The 19,176-nt window shown below is 40.9% G+C and overlaps 3 protein-coding genes across 5 annotated transcripts; 2 read left to right on the top strand and 1 right to left on the bottom strand.

The window, feature by feature from the left end:
- Positions 1-819: 819 nt before the first annotated feature.
- On the bottom strand, positions 820-16,323 carry RB195_000020 (uncharacterized protein; the record flags this gene model as incomplete). 3 transcript variants are annotated; one of them, XM_064196147.1, is made up of 19 exons in its annotated part: positions 820-978; positions 1,038-1,169; positions 2,949-3,023; positions 6,374-6,475; positions 6,555-6,638; positions 6,708-6,839; positions 6,898-6,993; positions 7,236-7,328; positions 8,599-8,670; positions 11,483-11,597; positions 12,414-12,586; positions 12,670-12,816; positions 13,871-13,970; positions 14,719-14,830; positions 15,349-15,426; positions 15,486-15,570; positions 15,832-15,900; positions 15,977-16,061; positions 16,256-16,323. In XM_064196147.1, 19 exons carry the CDS (start codon positions 16,321-16,323, stop codon positions 820-822), a joined length of 1,977 nt encoding a protein of 658 aa, XP_064052028.1. The 3 variants fall into 3 exon arrangements, with proteins under 3 accessions (XP_064052028.1, XP_064052029.1, XP_013299135.2); XM_064196148.1 differs by lacking the exons at positions 11,483-11,597; positions 12,414-12,586; positions 12,670-12,816; ... (5 more) ...; positions 15,977-16,061; positions 16,256-16,323 and adding an exon at positions 9,302-9,313 and having other exon boundaries at positions 2,733-3,023; XM_013443681.2 differs by lacking the exons at positions 820-978; positions 1,038-1,169; positions 2,949-3,023; ... (4 more) ...; positions 7,236-7,328; positions 8,599-8,670 and having other exon boundaries at positions 11,432-11,597.
- RB195_000022 (uncharacterized protein) lies at positions 4,296-4,571 on the top strand (the record flags this gene model as incomplete). The annotated part of the gene is made up of 1 exon (XM_064196150.1): positions 4,296-4,571. The coding sequence occupies one exon, from the start codon at positions 4,296-4,298 to the stop codon at positions 4,569-4,571; it is 276 nt and encodes a 91-aa protein (XP_064052031.1).
- Positions 4,729-5,124, top strand: RB195_000021 (uncharacterized protein; the record flags this gene model as incomplete). The annotated part of the gene is made up of 1 exon (XM_064196149.1): positions 4,729-5,124. The coding sequence occupies one exon, from the start codon at positions 4,729-4,731 to the stop codon at positions 5,122-5,124; it is 396 nt and encodes a 131-aa protein (XP_064052030.1).
- Positions 16,324-19,176: the final 2,853 nt, after the last annotated feature.

The following is a 19,176-nucleotide window of genomic DNA, read 5'->3' as shown; positions in this document are numbered from 1 at the left end:
TGCATGTTTTAGGTGAACTGTGTTGCATGGAGTTAAAGGAATCGTGTAAAAGAAGGAGAACGTTGAAGTTGTATTATTGCATGTAATTGCACATCATCATCATCATCATTACACATGGAAAAAAACCGCACTGTAAGAATCTGCATGGGAATGTGCAACACAAGTATATAAGAGACAAACATGTGAACCCATATACCGAAGCAATGACTGGATAGAAAATCTATTTGACTGTGCTGGAAAATCTAGAAGTCAAATTGAATATTATAGTCGGGTCAAAGCGACATGAATCACGAGTGTAGTTCTGGTGCAGCGATTGAAAAAAAACTGCAGTGATTGCTGGTGCCAGTAAGGGTTTCACCATGCTCCATCGAAGCGCCTCGAGAAAAGCCGCGTACGCAACTACGTGCTGCATGTCGTTTTCACCCTACTGTCGTATCCCGGGTCCGCTCCGAACAAGAGCGGCAGGCATCGGTGGGTAGGACCCGAGGCCGACTGCTCGGATCCGGAGGGGCTCGCGCCGGGCTAGTCACCGCATAGCGGCCTAGCCCCTCCTAACCCTGCGGGCTCGCGCCCTGCGCGCAGAGTTCACAGTCGCGCGGTCGGCGACGCTCGCGCGGTTGTCAACTCTGCGGCAGCCTAACATAATTATTGCAATGGTGTTTTTCTGAGGTACAGATTCATCGATTTTATGTAAGTTGATTGCCAAGGCTGGACAGTAACATAAATTCAGTTATGTAAACAATGATTCAACGCACAAAGTATAGTTAGACATAATCATAATTACAAAAAAAAACTACTAGCTATGTAAAAAAGTTTTGACTAGGCGTATTCCTTTTCACATATGTCGAGTGGATTATCGGTAATGTAGTCATCGCAGCAACCAATAAATATTTCAAACGGGCAAGGTGAAGAATTACACCGACGAACAGCTTTAGTTATGTCTTCCTCGACATTCTTCGTGTCCTTCTTGTAAAAGACCTGGTTAAGAAGTATTATGAAAGTAGCCTGACTTTTGCCTTTGCGAAGGGAGTTGTTACCTGAATGCCATATCCATTGTGAAACTTTTTCAGCTCAAAAATTATCAGGGCGTTGTACTCGGGAATGGTTTCGCCAATAGCTTGTTGAGCCGCTCCAATTCCATTCAGAACAGCTTGTAGTATCCAATCTTGCTTAAAATGTTTAGAGTATTTTTATAAGAGCACAACTAAAAAGCCAGGGGCCGGCATTCGTCTTAACCGGGTAACGCATTCCATTATCAGCTCTCGAGCGAGAAATGATGCAGGTGTAGCGGATGGACTGGCTAGCTATCTAGAGTAATAGACAAAAAAAACCAACGAAAAAAAACTGAGAACAGAGCATATGTTCATCAAAAAGACGAGGAAAGGACTTTAGAGGTTCGATATACGCTTTCGATACGCTGAACGAAATCTTTTAGCGGAAGATGAAAAAATATAATTGCATCTAAAAGGTTAAGTGGATATTGCGCAGTTCCAGCAGTTTACACGTGAATTTAGTAACATTCATGCTTAAAAATGCTCGGATTGTATGAACATTCCTGAGTTTAGAAAATCGTTAGCAGCTTTGTAGGAAGAGCATTTAGAGAAATAATTCTATGTTTGTGGAAAGTGTTTCGTAGCGGAAGGCTTATTGCATGGAATGATTAAATCCATGTTTTTTGAAAGGATGATGCTTGGAGTGTCCCGTTTAACGAAGCGGAGAAGGGGATTTGAAGTTCTATACTACCGTAGTGCTCTGTAATTGTGTCAACGATCGGAAATCAGAGTGCTATCACATTTGCTAAGAAAAGTAAAATAAAATGGACCGGCCCGTGATGCGGCCTGTTTCAGCTGATCCAACGGCAACCGTGAGTGACTGGATTCTGTGCGATGCGGAATACATGATAGACTAATGAAAGATCGCCTGAATAGATCTCTTCATAAAGTCTTGTAAATAAAGACATGATATTCTTAGTGTTCTTTGCAAAGAAAGAAGACAGAGAGCAGCCTTGCACGCGATCAAGACAAATGAAGAAATGACCTGCACCAGCTCGATCAATTCGAAAACGGCAGGCAAGTAATATAATAGTCGATCAATAAGGATTACTGAGCGGATGTCTAGAAAAGATTGCTTTATATATGTATATATATATATATATATATATATATATATATATATATATAGCATATTATATATAGCATATTATATTATATATATATATATATATATATATATATATTACAACTACGATTTGAAGTAATTTAAAAGGTATAAAGTCGAATGTAGCGTAGTCGATAATCGGACCGGTAATAGGTTATGCGACCTCGGCGGCGTATTAGTTGCGGAAGTACCGAAGATCTATTTTTTCCCAGGTGACAGCAGAAAATTTGGCTGGCTTTTTCTTAGATTTTATAGAAATGTTCTGTTTTACAAAACTTGTTTGGAGATGTTTACAAAAATGATTTCCGGTTTTTGTACATCCATTTCAAATCAGCCTCTTTTTTTATGATAGGGTCAGGCTGCATTCAGGTTCCTTTTTCTCGAGTTATTTCTGGTTGACTCAGCAAATCAGTCGAAGCTTTGGCGAAACGGTTCCTTTGAAGAATTCGCTTAGCGGATCAAAGAGTCTTTCATGAGCACCTCAAGTGCGTGCCTGCACAACGTTAGAGAAGAAAGCTTCAGATTTGAAATTCCTAATGGTAAGCGTGAATACGCTAATATTGAGAGAAACCTACTGTTGAGAATGCGGTAAACTTCTGTTTTTTGACTACACCGTTCTTTTCGTGCTCAATCTTTTGCTGTTTGATGAGGTTAATAATGGTGTGAAGTAGTTTCCCTTGCTTCAACTTCAGCATATTAGGATCACCTTCTCCAATATTGTAGGCGTATACATGAAAACGTAATGGATTACTTCGAAGAAGCAAACTTAAGGTTGTTCGAAAGAACCATACTTTTTGGTATAGTGTATAAAGTTCATCTCTTATTTTCGCAAACTCTTCGTCGCCTTCATAAATTCCATTCTTGTCCTGAAATAATCAAGGGTATCCGCCAAATGATCTCTCCTTAGCTGTCAAAATAACTGTCAAAGCTTTGATTGAAATGAAGTAAATCTGCTGACTAATTCTACTGATTTTGGCATGAAAGGAAAGAGAAATTGTCAATCTTTCAGAAATTGGAAATGACACACTAAAGGTCTATGGAGTGATAACGTATATAAAAAGAAGACAACCACAAAAACAACAGGAACAGTCAGAGCGATAAAAAATACCAAAGTCAGTAGGAAAACGGTGGAAGTACCGATACTGATGACGGGCCGATCTCTGATGCATGTTTCTTGCAAGCGGCACACAGATATCGTAGGAGCCTAGTCAGGGGGGAGAAGTTTACTGGTTTTCTCTCGACAGTGCTTCGCAGTTCAGCGTTTCGAAACGAATAGTTGTTGCAAAAGCTTCACTGCTCTCTTTAGGCAGTTGACCTTTCAGGTTATGGCTCTTGGCGATGTGTTGGACGACAGGACCTTTTTGCAATGCATGGGAATCTTGCGCCATATAGCTGTGCAAGTTATATAGCTGCTACGTTTCCAACGGGTGCAGTCGACTGCCTAGCTGCTGCGTTTAGTAAAAGTAGGGGCACCACGAGCAGGTAGCAATCAGACTTGTATATGCGACCCCGGTGGTATAATTCGGTAATGTATAGTAATAATAGTGTAGTAACAAAGTAATTTCACAGTGATAAAGAAGCAATTATTCAGATTTTTTATTGGTGGTTCTGTTATTTCCGTTCAAAATATTTCATTTATTTAAGCCCATTTTAAAGTACTAAACTCAGGCTTTACAATGACTTTTACTCTCCTTGCCAAACTTTTGTTTTGACGTTAAAACATCTCTAAAAAATACGAAGGAATCTGCTCAACAAAATAATAGGTCACTGTAGGCAGGCGTGCATCAGAAAACATGGTGAGAAAAGAGCACATTGCCAATATTTTTCTGCAGAACAACACTACTCTGTAGCTCCGAAAAATGAAGGAAGAAAAAAGTTGAAGGAAGCAGTGTTGTTATAGCGGACGTTTGAAGAACACCAGGTACAATCTTCTTCCGAGAAATAATAATAATAACTGTAGCCTTGGGAGCGTACGAGCTATATTACCTGCACTGTTTTATGGTAAACTCTTCCCATACACTGCAAAAAGGTGCTATCGTCCAGCACCAGAGCCCATTTCCTGAAAGGTCGAATGCTAAACATGGAATCTTTGGCAACAGAGATCCGTCTCGTAAAATTGAACTGCCGGTCGCTGTCGAATGAGGTCCAGCAAGCCGCTCTATCCAAACATCTGCGATATCTGCATGAACTGTTTGCTGCATTGCAAGAAACACGCACCAGGGATCGTTCTCTCATCAGTATCGCCAATTACACCATCTACTGCGGTGGAAAAGTTAGGTGCAATGTCGTCAAGAGGTGCCTTTGTACGATTGCGAGATCGTAGAGGACTTGAACTCTGGATCGTAAGTGCTCACGCACCTACGGATACCGGTGAGGACTTCAACGAAGAAGTGCTTTATGATGAACTGAAATAGATCTGTGTGGGACGTCGCATTCGATTCCGACCACCGCACACTTCTTCTCAACTTTATAGTACAGTTAAAGAAAAGGTATCCAACATCAAGTCCGACTTGGCAAAAACGAGGAGTGAAAGACGAGGAATGCAGAAAGAAGTTTCGCCAACGAGTTTCAATGAACATTGGATTACGGAACAAGAATAAAGTGGATGACACAGACTCTTCCACTAAATGCATACGGGACGCTGCAAGGAAAAATCTCTCGGTTTCTCTCGGAGGAAGAACTTTTGCCTATGCGGAGACAATATCCACGTACAATTCTGTATGTGTTGCCCGCACTACAGGTGAATTCAGCCAGGAGAAGCGTCTGACAAGGAGGTGCCATCGTCATCTGAAAGGTGAGAACAAATGGTCGTCAAGAACGAAGGAGTTCGAGAAGGCGTGGGAGGAAAAGGACCCGAGAAAAGCCTATACTCTGCTAATGCAGTATAGGAGCAAGACGAAAGGGTGTTCGCCTGTCTTGAACAGTGCCAGCGGAGTCGTTGACGGGGAATCAACCTTGCATAACTAGGGGGAACATTTCAGCACTTTGCTTAACCGACAGGTGCCGTCAGTCTCTGAACTCGTGCACGCCCAAAGACAGTCATACACCAAAAAGCCACCGACGGAGTCGGAAGTTCTGGTCTGTATTCAAGAAATGAAGAAGAGCAAGTCTGACGGAGACGATGATCTAGTGCAGAAATGCTAAAATTTCTTCCTCCTTTATGAGATGACTAAGATCATCCGTTCAATATGGAATATTCAATACGAATAATCATGGATCGACCAAGCTGACATCGCGAACAAACCACCCACAGCGAGCAAGCCGGCATCTGTTCTGGTCGATCGACGACTGATCAGGTGTTTATTGTGAGGAGAGTGATTGAAGTGTGGCAGTGGTATTCGAAACCTCTACAGTTAGTTCCTTTGGACTTCGAAGACGCTTTCGACTCTTTTCACAGAGATCGTCTTCCCAATGCGCTTTGCGCCGATGGAGTTCCAGGAAAATCTTTACGCCTAATAAACGACATGAATACTGGTGAGTTCGAACACTGGCTGGATGTACTGCAACATTAGAAGTGGGAACTGGAGTGTGACAAAGGGCCGTTGCGGGACCTACCTACCCGCAATTTGTCCTATTATGATGAACGGCGCCGTCAACGATGTTGGAGAAGCTCGACTCGAAGCATGGAAAGGGAGCTGTTTAAACTGATGCTTGGCTTATTTTGGCCAATGGTGTGCCATAATATAGAATTCTACTCGGAAGTGGATATGATGTAACGGCGGATGACGCGAGGAAAACATCAACATTTTGCCTCTCTCTCTAAAGTAGCCAAAGAAAACCGTCTTCGCTTTCTTGGTCACATTATAAGGAGACCTTCGCCCGAGTAGCCTTAAGGATGCTCCCAGACCCAAACTGGACAAGACCACCCGTACGTAAAAGAAAGTTTTGGACTGAGATAGTGAAGGAAGATATGAGGACATTTGGCTTTGACAAGGAGTTCAGTCGAGAAGTAAAGTTACGTCGCTTGTGAAACAGCGACGAACGGATAGATTCTATTCGAAATCCAGCTGAAGTTTGAACAGGGTGGGCTCGAATACGTTCAAGGATGAACCTCGGCTAAGATGCGGTCAGCCGCATTACGCCGTAACACCTACCCGCCAGTAAAGTCAAGTAAGTCAAAGCGAAAACTAAGCAAAAAAGAATTCACAGACTAGCAAAATAGTAAGTCTGTAATAACCAATTTGGTTTTATTGATGTTGCAAACCGATTTCTTCACCTCATTAATCATAGATTCGGCCCGCGCAAACGACCCTGGTTCCGTGAACAACGTGCTTTTGAGGCCCAGGCACTCAAATACGAAGGCTTCGAAGGCTGGCCACTGCAATTTTTTTTTGTGTCTCGGAACATCTTCTGCTTCTCCACTTCCTTGGAGAATAAAATGAGATTAGATATAATACCGTGATGTGTGGATCTGGTTCCTTATTACAAATACTTCTTAGTTTGCTCATTTCGTAGCGACAGCCTCTCGGATGATCAAGTAACTAAGCAGAGTATATTAATTCATCTGTAATAGACATTTCTCCACGTAAAAAGAAAAAAAAAGTTCACACATCTTCTCCTTGTTCATAAGAGTACATGGAGACAGCACTCATTGCAGGTTTCACGCCAGATGAGAACATAAGCGATCCCACCGTCAATCCCGATATTAAGCAGCGATCATTCGATTTGCTTCGGAAATACACCTGTGGAAACTGATTAGTCTTAAATTCTTGTAAAGCCGGATTAAAAAGAAGCACCCACTTCTCGCTGTAGCAATGGTACGCGTAGAAAATGAGTGCCTGTCACATATCTTTCCTCAAGATACCTGCCAAGTGCACGGTTTCCTTGAATGCCTTCCTAAAAAACCCAGTGAATATGTGCATAGGTATGTAGATACTCGAAGTATCGTTAACCAGAGGTAGGATTCTTTTTCTACAGGTTATTTGAGGAGTAAAATACCAAACAACGAAATACCAAACATTAATGCATTATTTTAGCCAAATTTCTTAGATTCGCTATCCTCCAAGACGGGAAGACAGTTTCTACACAAAATAAAATCCATAAGATTTTAAAATGAAGCAATACATTTGAATACTAACAGCTGTCAACTGTCCTAGTCCATTTGGGAATTTAGCTCTGATTTTTTCATCCGTATATTGTGCAACTGGAGCTCTTGCACCGTGACGAAATAGCTGAAGCAAAAAAAAAAAAGATTTTTTTCTTGAAGTACTGTCGAACTAAATAGAATGGTCTCGGAAAATAATACACACACAGTCCGCGTAGAACGGATGGTAACACGACGACTCTGTATCATAGTTCGTAAGGAATCAACTTTTGTCATTTTTTGTGATTCTGCATGATTAGCGTTTGTTCTAATCGAGAATTGGAAGAGAAAGTAACCCCAAAAACAAAGAAACAAAAGGAAAAGGGGTCCAGGGGTCCTCTGCACATTGTGTGAGAGATCAGTGCACGTCTTTACCGAGGATGCAACATCATATCATATCATAGTTTGTGCAGCTATCAGGGACACTATTTCCAAATTTGCGCCTCATTTTCCGTTCTTTTCCACCCTGCGTCGGTAAAAATGTTTCGCTATAGTTTATGCCCAGTTAAGAGAAAAACGCGAGAATTACAGAGACGTTCGTAGACAATTTTCTTTCTGATGGACGAATGTTGCTGCGGACAGGTTTAATATTCGTCATTTCTAAGGCACCCTCACGAAATTGGAGATGTCCTTGTGAGACAGTATAGAATTCGCTTGTGCTTCCAGCGAGTTGTTGAAAATCAATAAAGCCTTCTCAGGAGTCCATTTAAGTAGAACAAGTGAATATTATTCTGAGGAAGGAAGACGAAGCGTGCACAAGGGGTGGCAAAGTGTCCCGCAGGAATTAAGGCTGTTCTCACGTAGTTTACTGGACGACTAGAGAAGATTGAGCATGACCACGCTCATACTCGTAACCTAGGGCTTAAATTCTATATTGTCCCGCAGAGGTCCTAATATCGTCAGTTTCGTGTTATACTGCCTTTAACGAGACTCTCATAGAATTAACAGATCCATTAGAAGTGCGCAAATAGGAAATAGAAGGACCACCGAGGTTTATTATCTTGCAGAACACGGCATCCACGAATAGGCGCGTTAGAAAGCCGAACTGGTTAGACGTTGGACAGCAGAATTCTAATAAGTACATATCCAACATATTTTCATCACCTGTAGTTGATTGTGAGATACCAACATGCAGGTTGAAATGCATGGAGAATTCGGAAGCAAGGATAAAGTGACTCTTTATCAAAAGTGCGTTGAAGTTTACTTAACAGCACAAAACGCGATTTAATTACCCTTTAATTGTAACACTCTAGCGCCGAAATACTGTTAAGTAGAAATTAAAGCAATAGTCGGATGTTCTTCGTTCTTTGTTGTTAACTAGGTGAAACTTTGAGAAAACACTTAAATCGCAGCCTCACCACTATAGCAGATACCAAATCTCCTTGCGCATAAACATTCATTGCTACTTGTTGAAGAACCATGATTCGCGTCTGAACACAATAAGAAATATTCTCTGATTGATAACAAATATAACAATAACACGATAACAAATACGATCCAAAAAATTCTGGAAAATTTCGCCAATGTGTACCAAACAATGTACTGCAAAAGTCAAATTTTGTTATGCCCGTCAAATTTTGTCATGTCTTGCCGATGTGCAAGAGAATTCCATGATTACTTGGGTACCAATGTAAACTGTCTTCATTTGCCGTGGAGTCTCACATATCTGTCACTTTTTCAGTTGCAATTTTTGCTCGCATCTCAAAAATTGACAAGATACTGTCTTGTTCACGTCACGCACTAGAGGAGCCGTTTACAACCAAAGTGCGCTCTTCAATGCAGTCATCTAATATGATTCTTATAGTGGTTCGATATGATTGCTGCTGAACTGCATCCACTTTAACCGGACTATTTACAAAAATCTCCTACTGCTCTACATAAGCTGATGATTCTTGAAAGTCATATTACTAGCAGCTTCTGTTCACTTTTCATATTGGTGAGAAAGAAGGATGGAAGAAACGTTTTGCATGCATCAGAACTGAACTTATTTCTTTAGCATCGCAATGTGAAGGATTACAACATTCCACATGTGAAGAAAGTCGATATAGCGTTAGAACTTACCAGCAGAGTCATCCCTTCTGTCGCAAAGAACACCACCACCACGAGAATGCTAACGAGGTCAAATTGAAGTGACCTACCCTCAAGAAATCTATATAAACAAAGCAGAAAATCTGTTTGTATCTATGTATGCATCTTGTTATGTTTGTATGTAAGTATGATAGGCATTTTTTACTTGGGATCCACTAATGTCGATCTTATTGATTTTTGTGCACTCTACCCATCTGCCGATAACGAACATGGTAACCGTAATGTAATGGCCGTGATAAGTATCAGGGTAAGAAAGAGTAGACCTTGTTCAACGGCGTCAAATTGGTGCATCCTCGCAAAGGGGCGATGACATGAGGAGACTGCCTAATGGCATCAGATTGGCGCACCGACGCCAGAAAGCAATGAGGCAAGTTGAGACGTCAGATCAGTGCAACAGAACCATGAAGCAATGAGACGAGGTGAGATGGGGCCCAACGTAGAACAGACTGGTGCGCCGGCGTCAGAAGGCACGTAGAAGGAGCCTGCGACGGCCACCTTTGTGTTCCCACTGGAAAGTGATACCACTAAGGTTAATAGTGTACCACGGAAACACGAAAAAGTGTGAATTGATTCGTACATTAAACAAGAAACGTTAAGGAGTCTCCATGGTTATGACAGCTGCACCTTAACACACTTCTACGTCTTTTCCCTGCTCTTTATCCGTTATCTTGCTACGACCTATGTACATACAGTAGTGATGGACACACCAACACAACTACCATTATAGTCGGCCGACGCAGTCATGAATTAGAATGAACTTTGAAAGATCAGTGCTTCCAATAGTTATTCCGAATCCTGGAAATCAATGAAGTTGAATCTTCTCAAATAACACTGATAAAGAACAAATATCCTATTAACCAAGTGACACATGTTTAATGCTGGTGATTTTTTGTAAAAATTAATATTTTAGCTGAAATCCCGTAGATATTACTTTTTTTAGACCTGCAACATATTCGCCGTCTTTTAAGTCAAAAAGATTGTAGTGCTTACTGCAAAGTGATTTGCTCTGATTTTGACCATCATTTAGAAACTTCCATGCACAACATGAACGTATTCTTGCTGAGAGTGTTCTCTTCGTATGCAAACATCAAAAACAATTTTAATAGCTAGCGTAGTTTTCTTTGTGACTGATCGGTACCAGAATTACTCAAGATTCCGACAAAAGTAAAGTTTTTGAAAGTACGTGCCCGGTGTCTTGAGTGATAGATACATCCACTTTCCCAATGAAATAGAAGACCTAATCACATTGCTCATGACAATATTTAAATCTATATATTCAATGTATCCATACTTATTTCGAATGGCATTATTGCGATACTGGGACGGTGAGGAGCAGTAGGTAAGATGTCAGCAGTGGCCGGCCGCACAGTCGACGGTTCGAAATCGCCATAGCGCCAACCAAGCCTTTCAAGCCCCGCAAGTCATTGTATAGGCCAACATGTACGTTACAAAAGCTTGACGATCACGAAATTGCAGTAGAAGATTTCATGCTAGCTTATTGCTCACACTTTGAACATCTCTGATGTTTTAAGGGATTTCTTACCCGTGGAAGGAGGCACTGGTGCCAGCTACTTGTAATATTCCTAACGCGAATCTACGCTTGACTTTCACCTAGCAGTATTCCCATTGCAATATGAACTGGCTCAGGAGAAATTCATTGGAATAAAAACATAGTTTCGAATTATTATTTTTTGATCGAGTGAAACAGAACGACAAGTGATCGGATGTGGGGTACTAATAACGAATTGAAAACAATAGAAATCTGCTAAGAATTGCAATTCATTGCATAACATGCAGTGAGGAAATGTAGGTTATATTGGAGGGCAGAGTAAAGCAGTTAAGAGGTCACTTTATGAATACTGCAAGTTAAAATTAGATATATAGATATAATACCTATATATACAAAAGTCTAGCGAATTTGAGGTCATACTACTTGTCATGGGGAAATACATATAGGGACAAATTACGCGACAAAAAAATCAACTAACATTGGTTTCTGAAGCGATAAACCAGCCCAAACGCTCAGAAGATCATACGCGCTGGTGTAGAAATAAGTTTAGTTACAAATTAAGAATTAACTTTTCAATTTGACAAGACAATGTCTTATTTACAAATATCGACTTGTGTCGTGTTTGTGCACATCTGGCACACCACCTTGCAGCACCATTCGAATTTGCAGTTGCATTTTGTGGTTTCTTCAACGGTGTACGTGTTGTAGCCTCGTCCACAACACAACGAATCACAACCGTCCGGACCATCGGATCCTCGTCTGAAAAAAGCGGAAGCAACCATGAGCGAATACAAAGTTTACTGCCACGCTTCACATCTATAGTCAGGATCAAGACAATTTGGTGTGAAAATACGTGGAATTAGCTGCTTACGACACTTTTCCCGCTTGGCACAGCTCAGCCACTGTTCGAACAAACTAAAGACAGTGAAAGTTGAATCTAAACGAATAGGCCTCGCCATAATAAGACTTTTTTCTGTCCTTGCGAAAAGGGAATATTCAAATGGTCAGTAGTTATCTGTTTAACATTTCTGCAACATCTCCGAAATGAAATTTTTAAAACGTATCAAAGAGGTCCTCTTGCTCTTAGATTTCGACTAATGACCTCAGTACTGATGTGATTTAGTTTTCTTGATGTAGTTGGATCAAAACACATGAAGCTCGGTGTAGTTACACAAACGGCCGCGCTCGAAGCGGCCAGTGGAGCAATAGTCAAAACGACATGAAGTATGGCGCGGTGGATACAGGGTATACGAGGCGGTTGGAATCCAAGTGAGATCGCAATCGCGAATCGCAGAAATGAACGATGGGAGCAGGGTTCCTCGCTCGATCCTAACTGCTGCGCTCTAGCGTACCGCTTCGAGAGCAACCGTTTACGCAAGTGCACCGTGCTTCATATCGTTTTGACTCTACTATAGTACACCTTGTGCTTATATTTGCAAGTGCGTGTGTGAGTATGCAAAAAAGGAGAAAGAGGGGACCAGCTGCGGCAGATGCGTCCATGTGCAGAAGCGTATAGTTCACTATCACATTGTACGCTTCTGCTTTCTTAACACAAGCGCAACCACCAACACTTACCTGCAGACTCGTCCTTGTGTCCCCAGTGTTCCCGCAGCACGATCTTGCCGGCAGTAGTCGGGTGAGTCGTCCATAAAGACAAGATCCGTGGGCAAAGCCCTTGTTTTGCGTCGGCCTCCGGGATCTTTTGGAAGCTGATCAGCAACAAGTTGAAGGTTACCACGAGAGTTAACCTTAAAGCACAACTAGTAGAACTAATTTCGTTAACCGGTGGTGCCGTAGTAGCTTTGTAACAAGTAGTGTTAAATAAAAAAACCTGCACACGAATAGCATTCTTGTACTTGTTCTGCAAAATATTCCCGACTTGGCGCATTGTTGGTAACTGCATCCAACATGTTTTCAAATTACAGGCTCCAGAAACTCCGTGACATTTGCATTTTGGTGCTGTGTGACGCTTCAGAATCTAGACCATAACTCTGGGAGATTTAAAAGCTTATATTTGGAGTACCCATAAGTAACCAATTATTATTAGTGAGGAACATTTGCTTCAGTGTAGTTCAGAGCGTAAATGCATAAAGACGTGTTTTATATGGCAATATTACAACTCGTAGGCTTGACTTTTGAGAAAGATTAATTGGAACGTCTTCATTACACCTTTGTAAAATGGCGGACAATCAACCTACTGAAGGATCATTGCATTGATTTGCATCATTGCATGCTGTTTCATTTTCGATCGAATGTTAATGTGACGACTACAACAAATAAAACTTATGATGCTTATGGAGACGTATTGAAAGTCAATGAGTGCTAACGCTTGTCAAAGGCAGCATGCCAGAAATCTGAGGTTTTGCGGATTTCAGGTGGAGTATCCATATGCGGGGTCGTAGATTATGGAGACGGCTGCTTGCAGTGATTCAGGAGAGATGAGCGGAACCACACCGGTCCCCATAATTTACGATCCTGTATACGGATACTTCGCCTGAAATCCGTACCACCCCAGATTCGTAGAATGCTGCCTTTAAGAAACATTTTCAGCGATAATTTTGACTTGTCTGATAGGAGTCGAAGTGGACGCCGTGTTGAGTTTGATAGTTTGAGTTTGAGTTTGAGTCTTAAAACCACTGGTTGAAATTGATCCCAAAGGTTAAAAGAAATTAACGGAGCTAAACTGGGAGATTTTACCACATCCTTTGTATTCTCCAGACATAACGCCGTCTAATTTTCATTTATTCGGATCGATAGAACAATCTCTAAGGAATGGAAATTTCAGAAATATCTATGAAATGCGAGCTCATGTGGAGTCACATTTCTCTTTGGAAGAAAAGAAATTTTAAGAAGAAAAGAAGAAGAGAAGAACAGGGGATTGGAACTCTACCAGCAAGGTGACAAAAGGTCCGGGATAAGGACGGAAATAATCGACAAAAGATAAAATAAAATGTAAGTAAATGTGTTTTCTTTCTCTGCCACTGAAATAATTGAATACTTATGGGAATCCCTTACATATTTTTACGTTTTACCTTTCTGCCAGCTTCGTTATTGCGTCTATTCATTAGAGATCTACCCTGGTCGTGATCTCTTCGTGGATCCTTTTCCTTCTCTCGAATGTCGATAAAATTCCTTCAAACAACATTGAAAGTGTTAACGGATTTAAAGCCAGATTCGTGGGTTAAGTGTTTTAAGAAAACTATGGGATATGGATGCAACATCAAAAGTAACAAAAAAGACAAAAGTAAAAAGATGTGGGACACTGTCCTGAGTGAAATAAATGCACTGATCAGTGACGAGGTTAAGCTACAAGAGTCACGAAGAAAACTGAAAGTTATGGATACAAAAAAGACAACTACATCTTTGACATTTGAAAAATAATGATAACATGGCAAATAAATAAAGAAATGATAACGTTGCGCGGAATTTGCGCAAGACTTTTATTTCAGCAGGTGGACTGATTTGAATATTACGGTCGAGAGCTACTTATGAGCAATAGATCTTTTCCCAAGTACCACTGGTCAATACACCATTAAACAAATATCAAGGTAATTGTCATACTTGTCCAGGGAGTCTTATTTATCTAAAAGGACATAGACAACTAGACTAAGACCGTAGCAAAATGAGAGGTTTGCTGCATTTCGGACGATTTTGGAAGTGGAAATTTCGAGAAAAAATATGAAGAGAACCTTCCTGGCACTGAGTAGCAGTGCGAGGGAATGAAAAAGCAAATAGATGAATGAGATTATCGAGTGGACGAGAAGAAATATCCCACTATCTTTGATTTAATGATGTCTTTCATTCAGACACCGAGAAAGGCAAACTTCATTTTGTCCAATAAAAGACTAAGAAAGAAGATGTAGAAAAATGCTTTCTATACTTTGAGAATCGATATCCGTAATCGACGTTGTCCCCGCATCCTCCCCACGTCCAGTCATCCGCCACATTTTTAGGCTTTGCCTCCTCTGAGCAACCGCATGACGCAAGTAGACCTGCGCGGTAGAAGTACAATCGATAGAAACTAGAATTTCGGCGAGTTATGAGCATGGCTTATATGATTGTGAAAAAAAAAATAATATTTTTCTTAAAGGCATCACTCCACAAATCTGAGGTGGTACGGATTTCAGGTGGAGTAATCGTATACGGAATGGGAGACTATGGAGGGGGGGGGGGGGGGAGGTGGGTGGGGTGATTCCGTCCAGTTCTTCCTAATTGCGTAAAAAACGGCCCGGATGATACGGCTTCAGGCGTTCTGGCGCACTATTTTTTACAAGGAGTTCGACTGGAGCGCGCCAGCCTTGTGCGGCGCCGCATCTTCCGGGCCTTCCGGTTCTTTACGGCAATTAGGAAGAAATGGACGGAATCACCCCCCTCTCCATAGTCTCCCATCCCGTATACGAGTGCTCCACCTGAAATCTGCACCACCTCAGATTTGTGGGGTGATGCTTTTAATATAAAACTAAATCACGACAGAAATTCCAAGTTTTTCTATTGCCCAAAAAGAAATTACCTTGTTTACATCTTCTTCCAATCTCGTGTGTAACTCCTGCAGAGAGAATCGCATATGTGAAAGCGGCCTCTCGTGTTCCTAAAACATCACAACCGTCCGCGCATCAAATGATATGACCCAGTCGTAAAATCGCTCACCTAATTTATGTATAGGCCCAGCTATTCCGGAACCGTATGGCGTCGAACAGTTCCATCTATTCGATTTAAACTGATATTGACACTCCTTAAATTTATATATTTTTTCTTTTAGTTCGCTTCCCATATTACAAAAAAAACCTAAACAATGTGAACAATTGGATTAGTCCCCAAATTCAGTTGTTTTCGGTGATCTAGTCTATTTAGATCTTGGAATCTCAAATGGGAAGCAATTTCAGAAAAGTGCAAAGAATTTGCACTAGTGAACGTTGAAAGAGGTTAATTAGGTGAGCTTTGGGCACCGCTCTTCTAAAATAAAATGCGGGCCCGTAATCATCGCAATGTTCACCTGAATAGCAGTTTGCGCTCCTTGGCCGACAGCAGGCATGTGGTCCTTGAAAAGGTCGCATATCCTTGCCTTAAAGAGACTTTTTGCGACTTTATTGTAACTGAATGCAAATGTGTCGAGACAAGAAGGAAAGGATGGACCCGACCTGACCCGGTGAAAGTCCTCTTAAAGAGCACACTGGTCGCGCAGTTTGGCCTGCTAGCGAGGTGGAAAGCTGGGCAACGGATGACCTGCAAAAAAAAGACCCCTTAAAACAATAATTATGCAGAGCTAGCTCAACACCAGTCGATGGTATCTGATTGTGGCGTAAGAATATATAATTTGTCAAGTTTCTCATAAAATCTTTTCAAATATCGCGCTTTTTATTAGTTCTAAAATGAATGAGTAGAGCTTTTAGTATTTTTCTACACAGAGAAACACTCACCACCAAGAAGCATCCAAAACTGAACGAATAGGTTGAAATAGAACGCTTAGAAGGAGGAGACACCGCATAAGCAAAGTAAAAGCAATTAAGGAATACTCGTATCTGAAAGATGACATTTTTTTAATTTGTGGAAGATATTAATCGATTGATTAATGTGGCAAAACAGTAGTTTGTGAATAGGGTGAGGATGAAGCAGACATTTCAATTTTCACGGTTGTTTTAATTCATAACCATAAAATAGTTCTTGCAAAGAACTCATACATAATCTCTTCAAAAACATCTCGAAGGGATCAGAAGAGAAGTGATGTAAAAAAAAAAAACAAGAAAATAAAACGTTTCGTACAAGAATATGAAATTTATTTTTATTTGTAGAATTAGAAAACGAGAACTGCAGAGGTGATGAATCTATATAGAAGAACTTGTATATTGTATAGAAGTTTTGTGCAGAAAGTAAATAAGTTGCAACTAGAACAAGAACATTGTAAAAGAGCGAGTGCAGAGAAAGATTATTTTTATTTTTAAGTTAGAAAAGAACACATTCTTGTGAGAATCATTTCAGTATCGTCGAAGAAAAGAAAAAAGAAAAGAAAAGAAAAAAAGAAGAAGAAAAAACGGAATCAAATAAAAGCTGAAAAAAGCGTCGTTAAAGAAGAAATTATTAGAGGATATGAAATGACAGTAAGTTTCAAGCAGAAACCCTGGGGACCAAATACGTTGGAACATTTTTCCGGAATTATAAGTCCATGTGAGCTCACGTTGTCGACATTCCAACTAACTTCAGCTGTTCTCTCATCTATTTAACGTCTAAAACAAAAAGTTGAACAAAAAAAATTACTTTCATCTATCCATGTATGTATTGTTAGCGCGTAAAACGATGGTTAGAGCCCCTTCAGTAATTAGCATAATTTTTTTCATTTAAGTAGCATAATATTTCATCACATTATGATATATAGCACATGAAAATATCCACAGTGTTACTCTGCAGCAGGAAAGAAGCTACAAACTCTTTGAAATTCCTAGAGATTCTAATAAATAAACAGTTTGGTAATTTCTTTACTTGAACACTCCAATAATAATTATATAATTGATAATCAGCTAATTATTTCAATTAAAACATAAATTGTAGCGATTAATTATTAAAATTAATAGTTAGTTATTATTTAATTACATCTAGTAATTATAACAATTCTAGTTGTGACCAGAATTGTTCTAAATCTTGTTTGTTGTTTATTTATGTATATTAATTTTCGGGACTTCCATTACAATAAAAGGATATCCCCATAAAGTAGCTGTGTCTACGATAATCTTTAAGTCTAATAATAATAATAATAATAATAATAATAATAATAATAATAATAATAATAATAATAATAATAATAATAATAATAATAGTAATAATAATAATAATAAGTAATAATGAGAGAAAAGTAAAGTGATAACAAAATGACTGGCTTTGTGCCAAAAAGAAGCAGGAAAGTCGCTGTAGTGACGTTTCCATCGTTTAACAGTTTCTTAAATAAAATATATAATATTTTATATGTATTATTTTAAAACCAGTCTGAATGTCCGGCTAAAGCCGGACTTCAGACTTTTTCTGGTTTTAGCTTCGCTCCCCTTCACTGATCAATGAAAGTTCATAGTAGTGGTGTTTTCTGTAAAATCAGATTTGCGTTTTTAAAACAACGCTTTCCTTCTCTTCTTTATATTATAAATTACGGATTAAAGATTACGGAGTTTTCCTACCAAATGCGTCAATTCTACGTTTGGAGAATATTCTACCATCAGCTTCAAACACTCCTTCGATGCCAGAATAATATAGATGCAATTTGAAAGCATTACTCGAAGTATGGATATTCCTCCTGATTTCCCCCAATAGTTTTCACAGAATGATGTTTTAACATAAAATGACGTGAAAGACATCTTAATACTGATAAAGATAACCGTCCACGTCAGATCACATAAACATCCTGCTACTATTTAAGCAGCCGTTTTCATGCGCGTTTTCACTTTCTGAGAACGGCATGCTACCAACTTGAGACGAACGAAGAAAGAAATAGATACGCGGAGGAGTCATGAAGGTAAAAAGCAACGCGCACAATGGCTACGGTTATGAAACGGCTTTAACCATTTATCTTTTGCGACATGCACACGAAGTTATTGCGCACCATTTCGATTCCGCGGGACCCGTCTCACCCCACGTTATACCTATCTGGCGCCGGCGCACCAACGGCGGCCTGGGACCCGTCGCACCCCATTTTCTAGCTTTCTGGCACCGGCGCACCAATCCGACGCTGTGGGACCCGTTGCAGCCCATTTTCTAGCTCTCTGGCGCCGGCACACCAATCCGACGCCAACGAACCCGTCGCACCCTCTTCTATAGGTATCCTACGCCGGTGGACCCGTCGCACCCTCTTCTATAGGAATCTGACGCCCGTGAACCCGTCGCACCCCCTCCTATAGGTATCTGGCGCCAGCGCACCAATCTGGCGCCGGTGGACCCGTCCCACCCCCTTCTACAGGTATGAGGCGCCGGCGCACCAATCCGACGCCGCGGGATTCGTTGCAACTCATTTTATAGCTATCTGGCGCCGATGGATCCGTCGCACCCCCTTCTAAGGCTATCTGGCGCCGATGGACCCGTCGCACTCCTTTCTATAGGTATCCGACGCCGTGGACCCGTCGCACCCCCTTCTAAGGCTATCTGGCGCCGATGGACCCGTCGCACCCCCTTCTATAGGTATCCGACGTCGTGGGACCCGTCGCACCCCCTTCTATAGGTATCCGACGTCGTGGGACCCGTCGCACCCCCTTCTATAGGTATCCGACGTCGTGGGACCCGTCGCACCCCCTTCTAAGGCTATCTGGCGCCGATGGACCCGTCGCACCCCCTTCTAAGGCTATCTGGCGCCGATGGACCCGTC

This window comes from Necator americanus, chromosome IV, assembly GCF_031761385.1.
Source record: "Necator americanus strain Aroian chromosome IV, whole genome shotgun sequence".
NCBI classification, from domain to species: Eukaryota; Metazoa; Nematoda; class Chromadorea; order Rhabditida; family Ancylostomatidae; genus Necator; species Necator americanus.
This window is presented reverse-complemented; position numbering and strand designations above follow the sequence as displayed.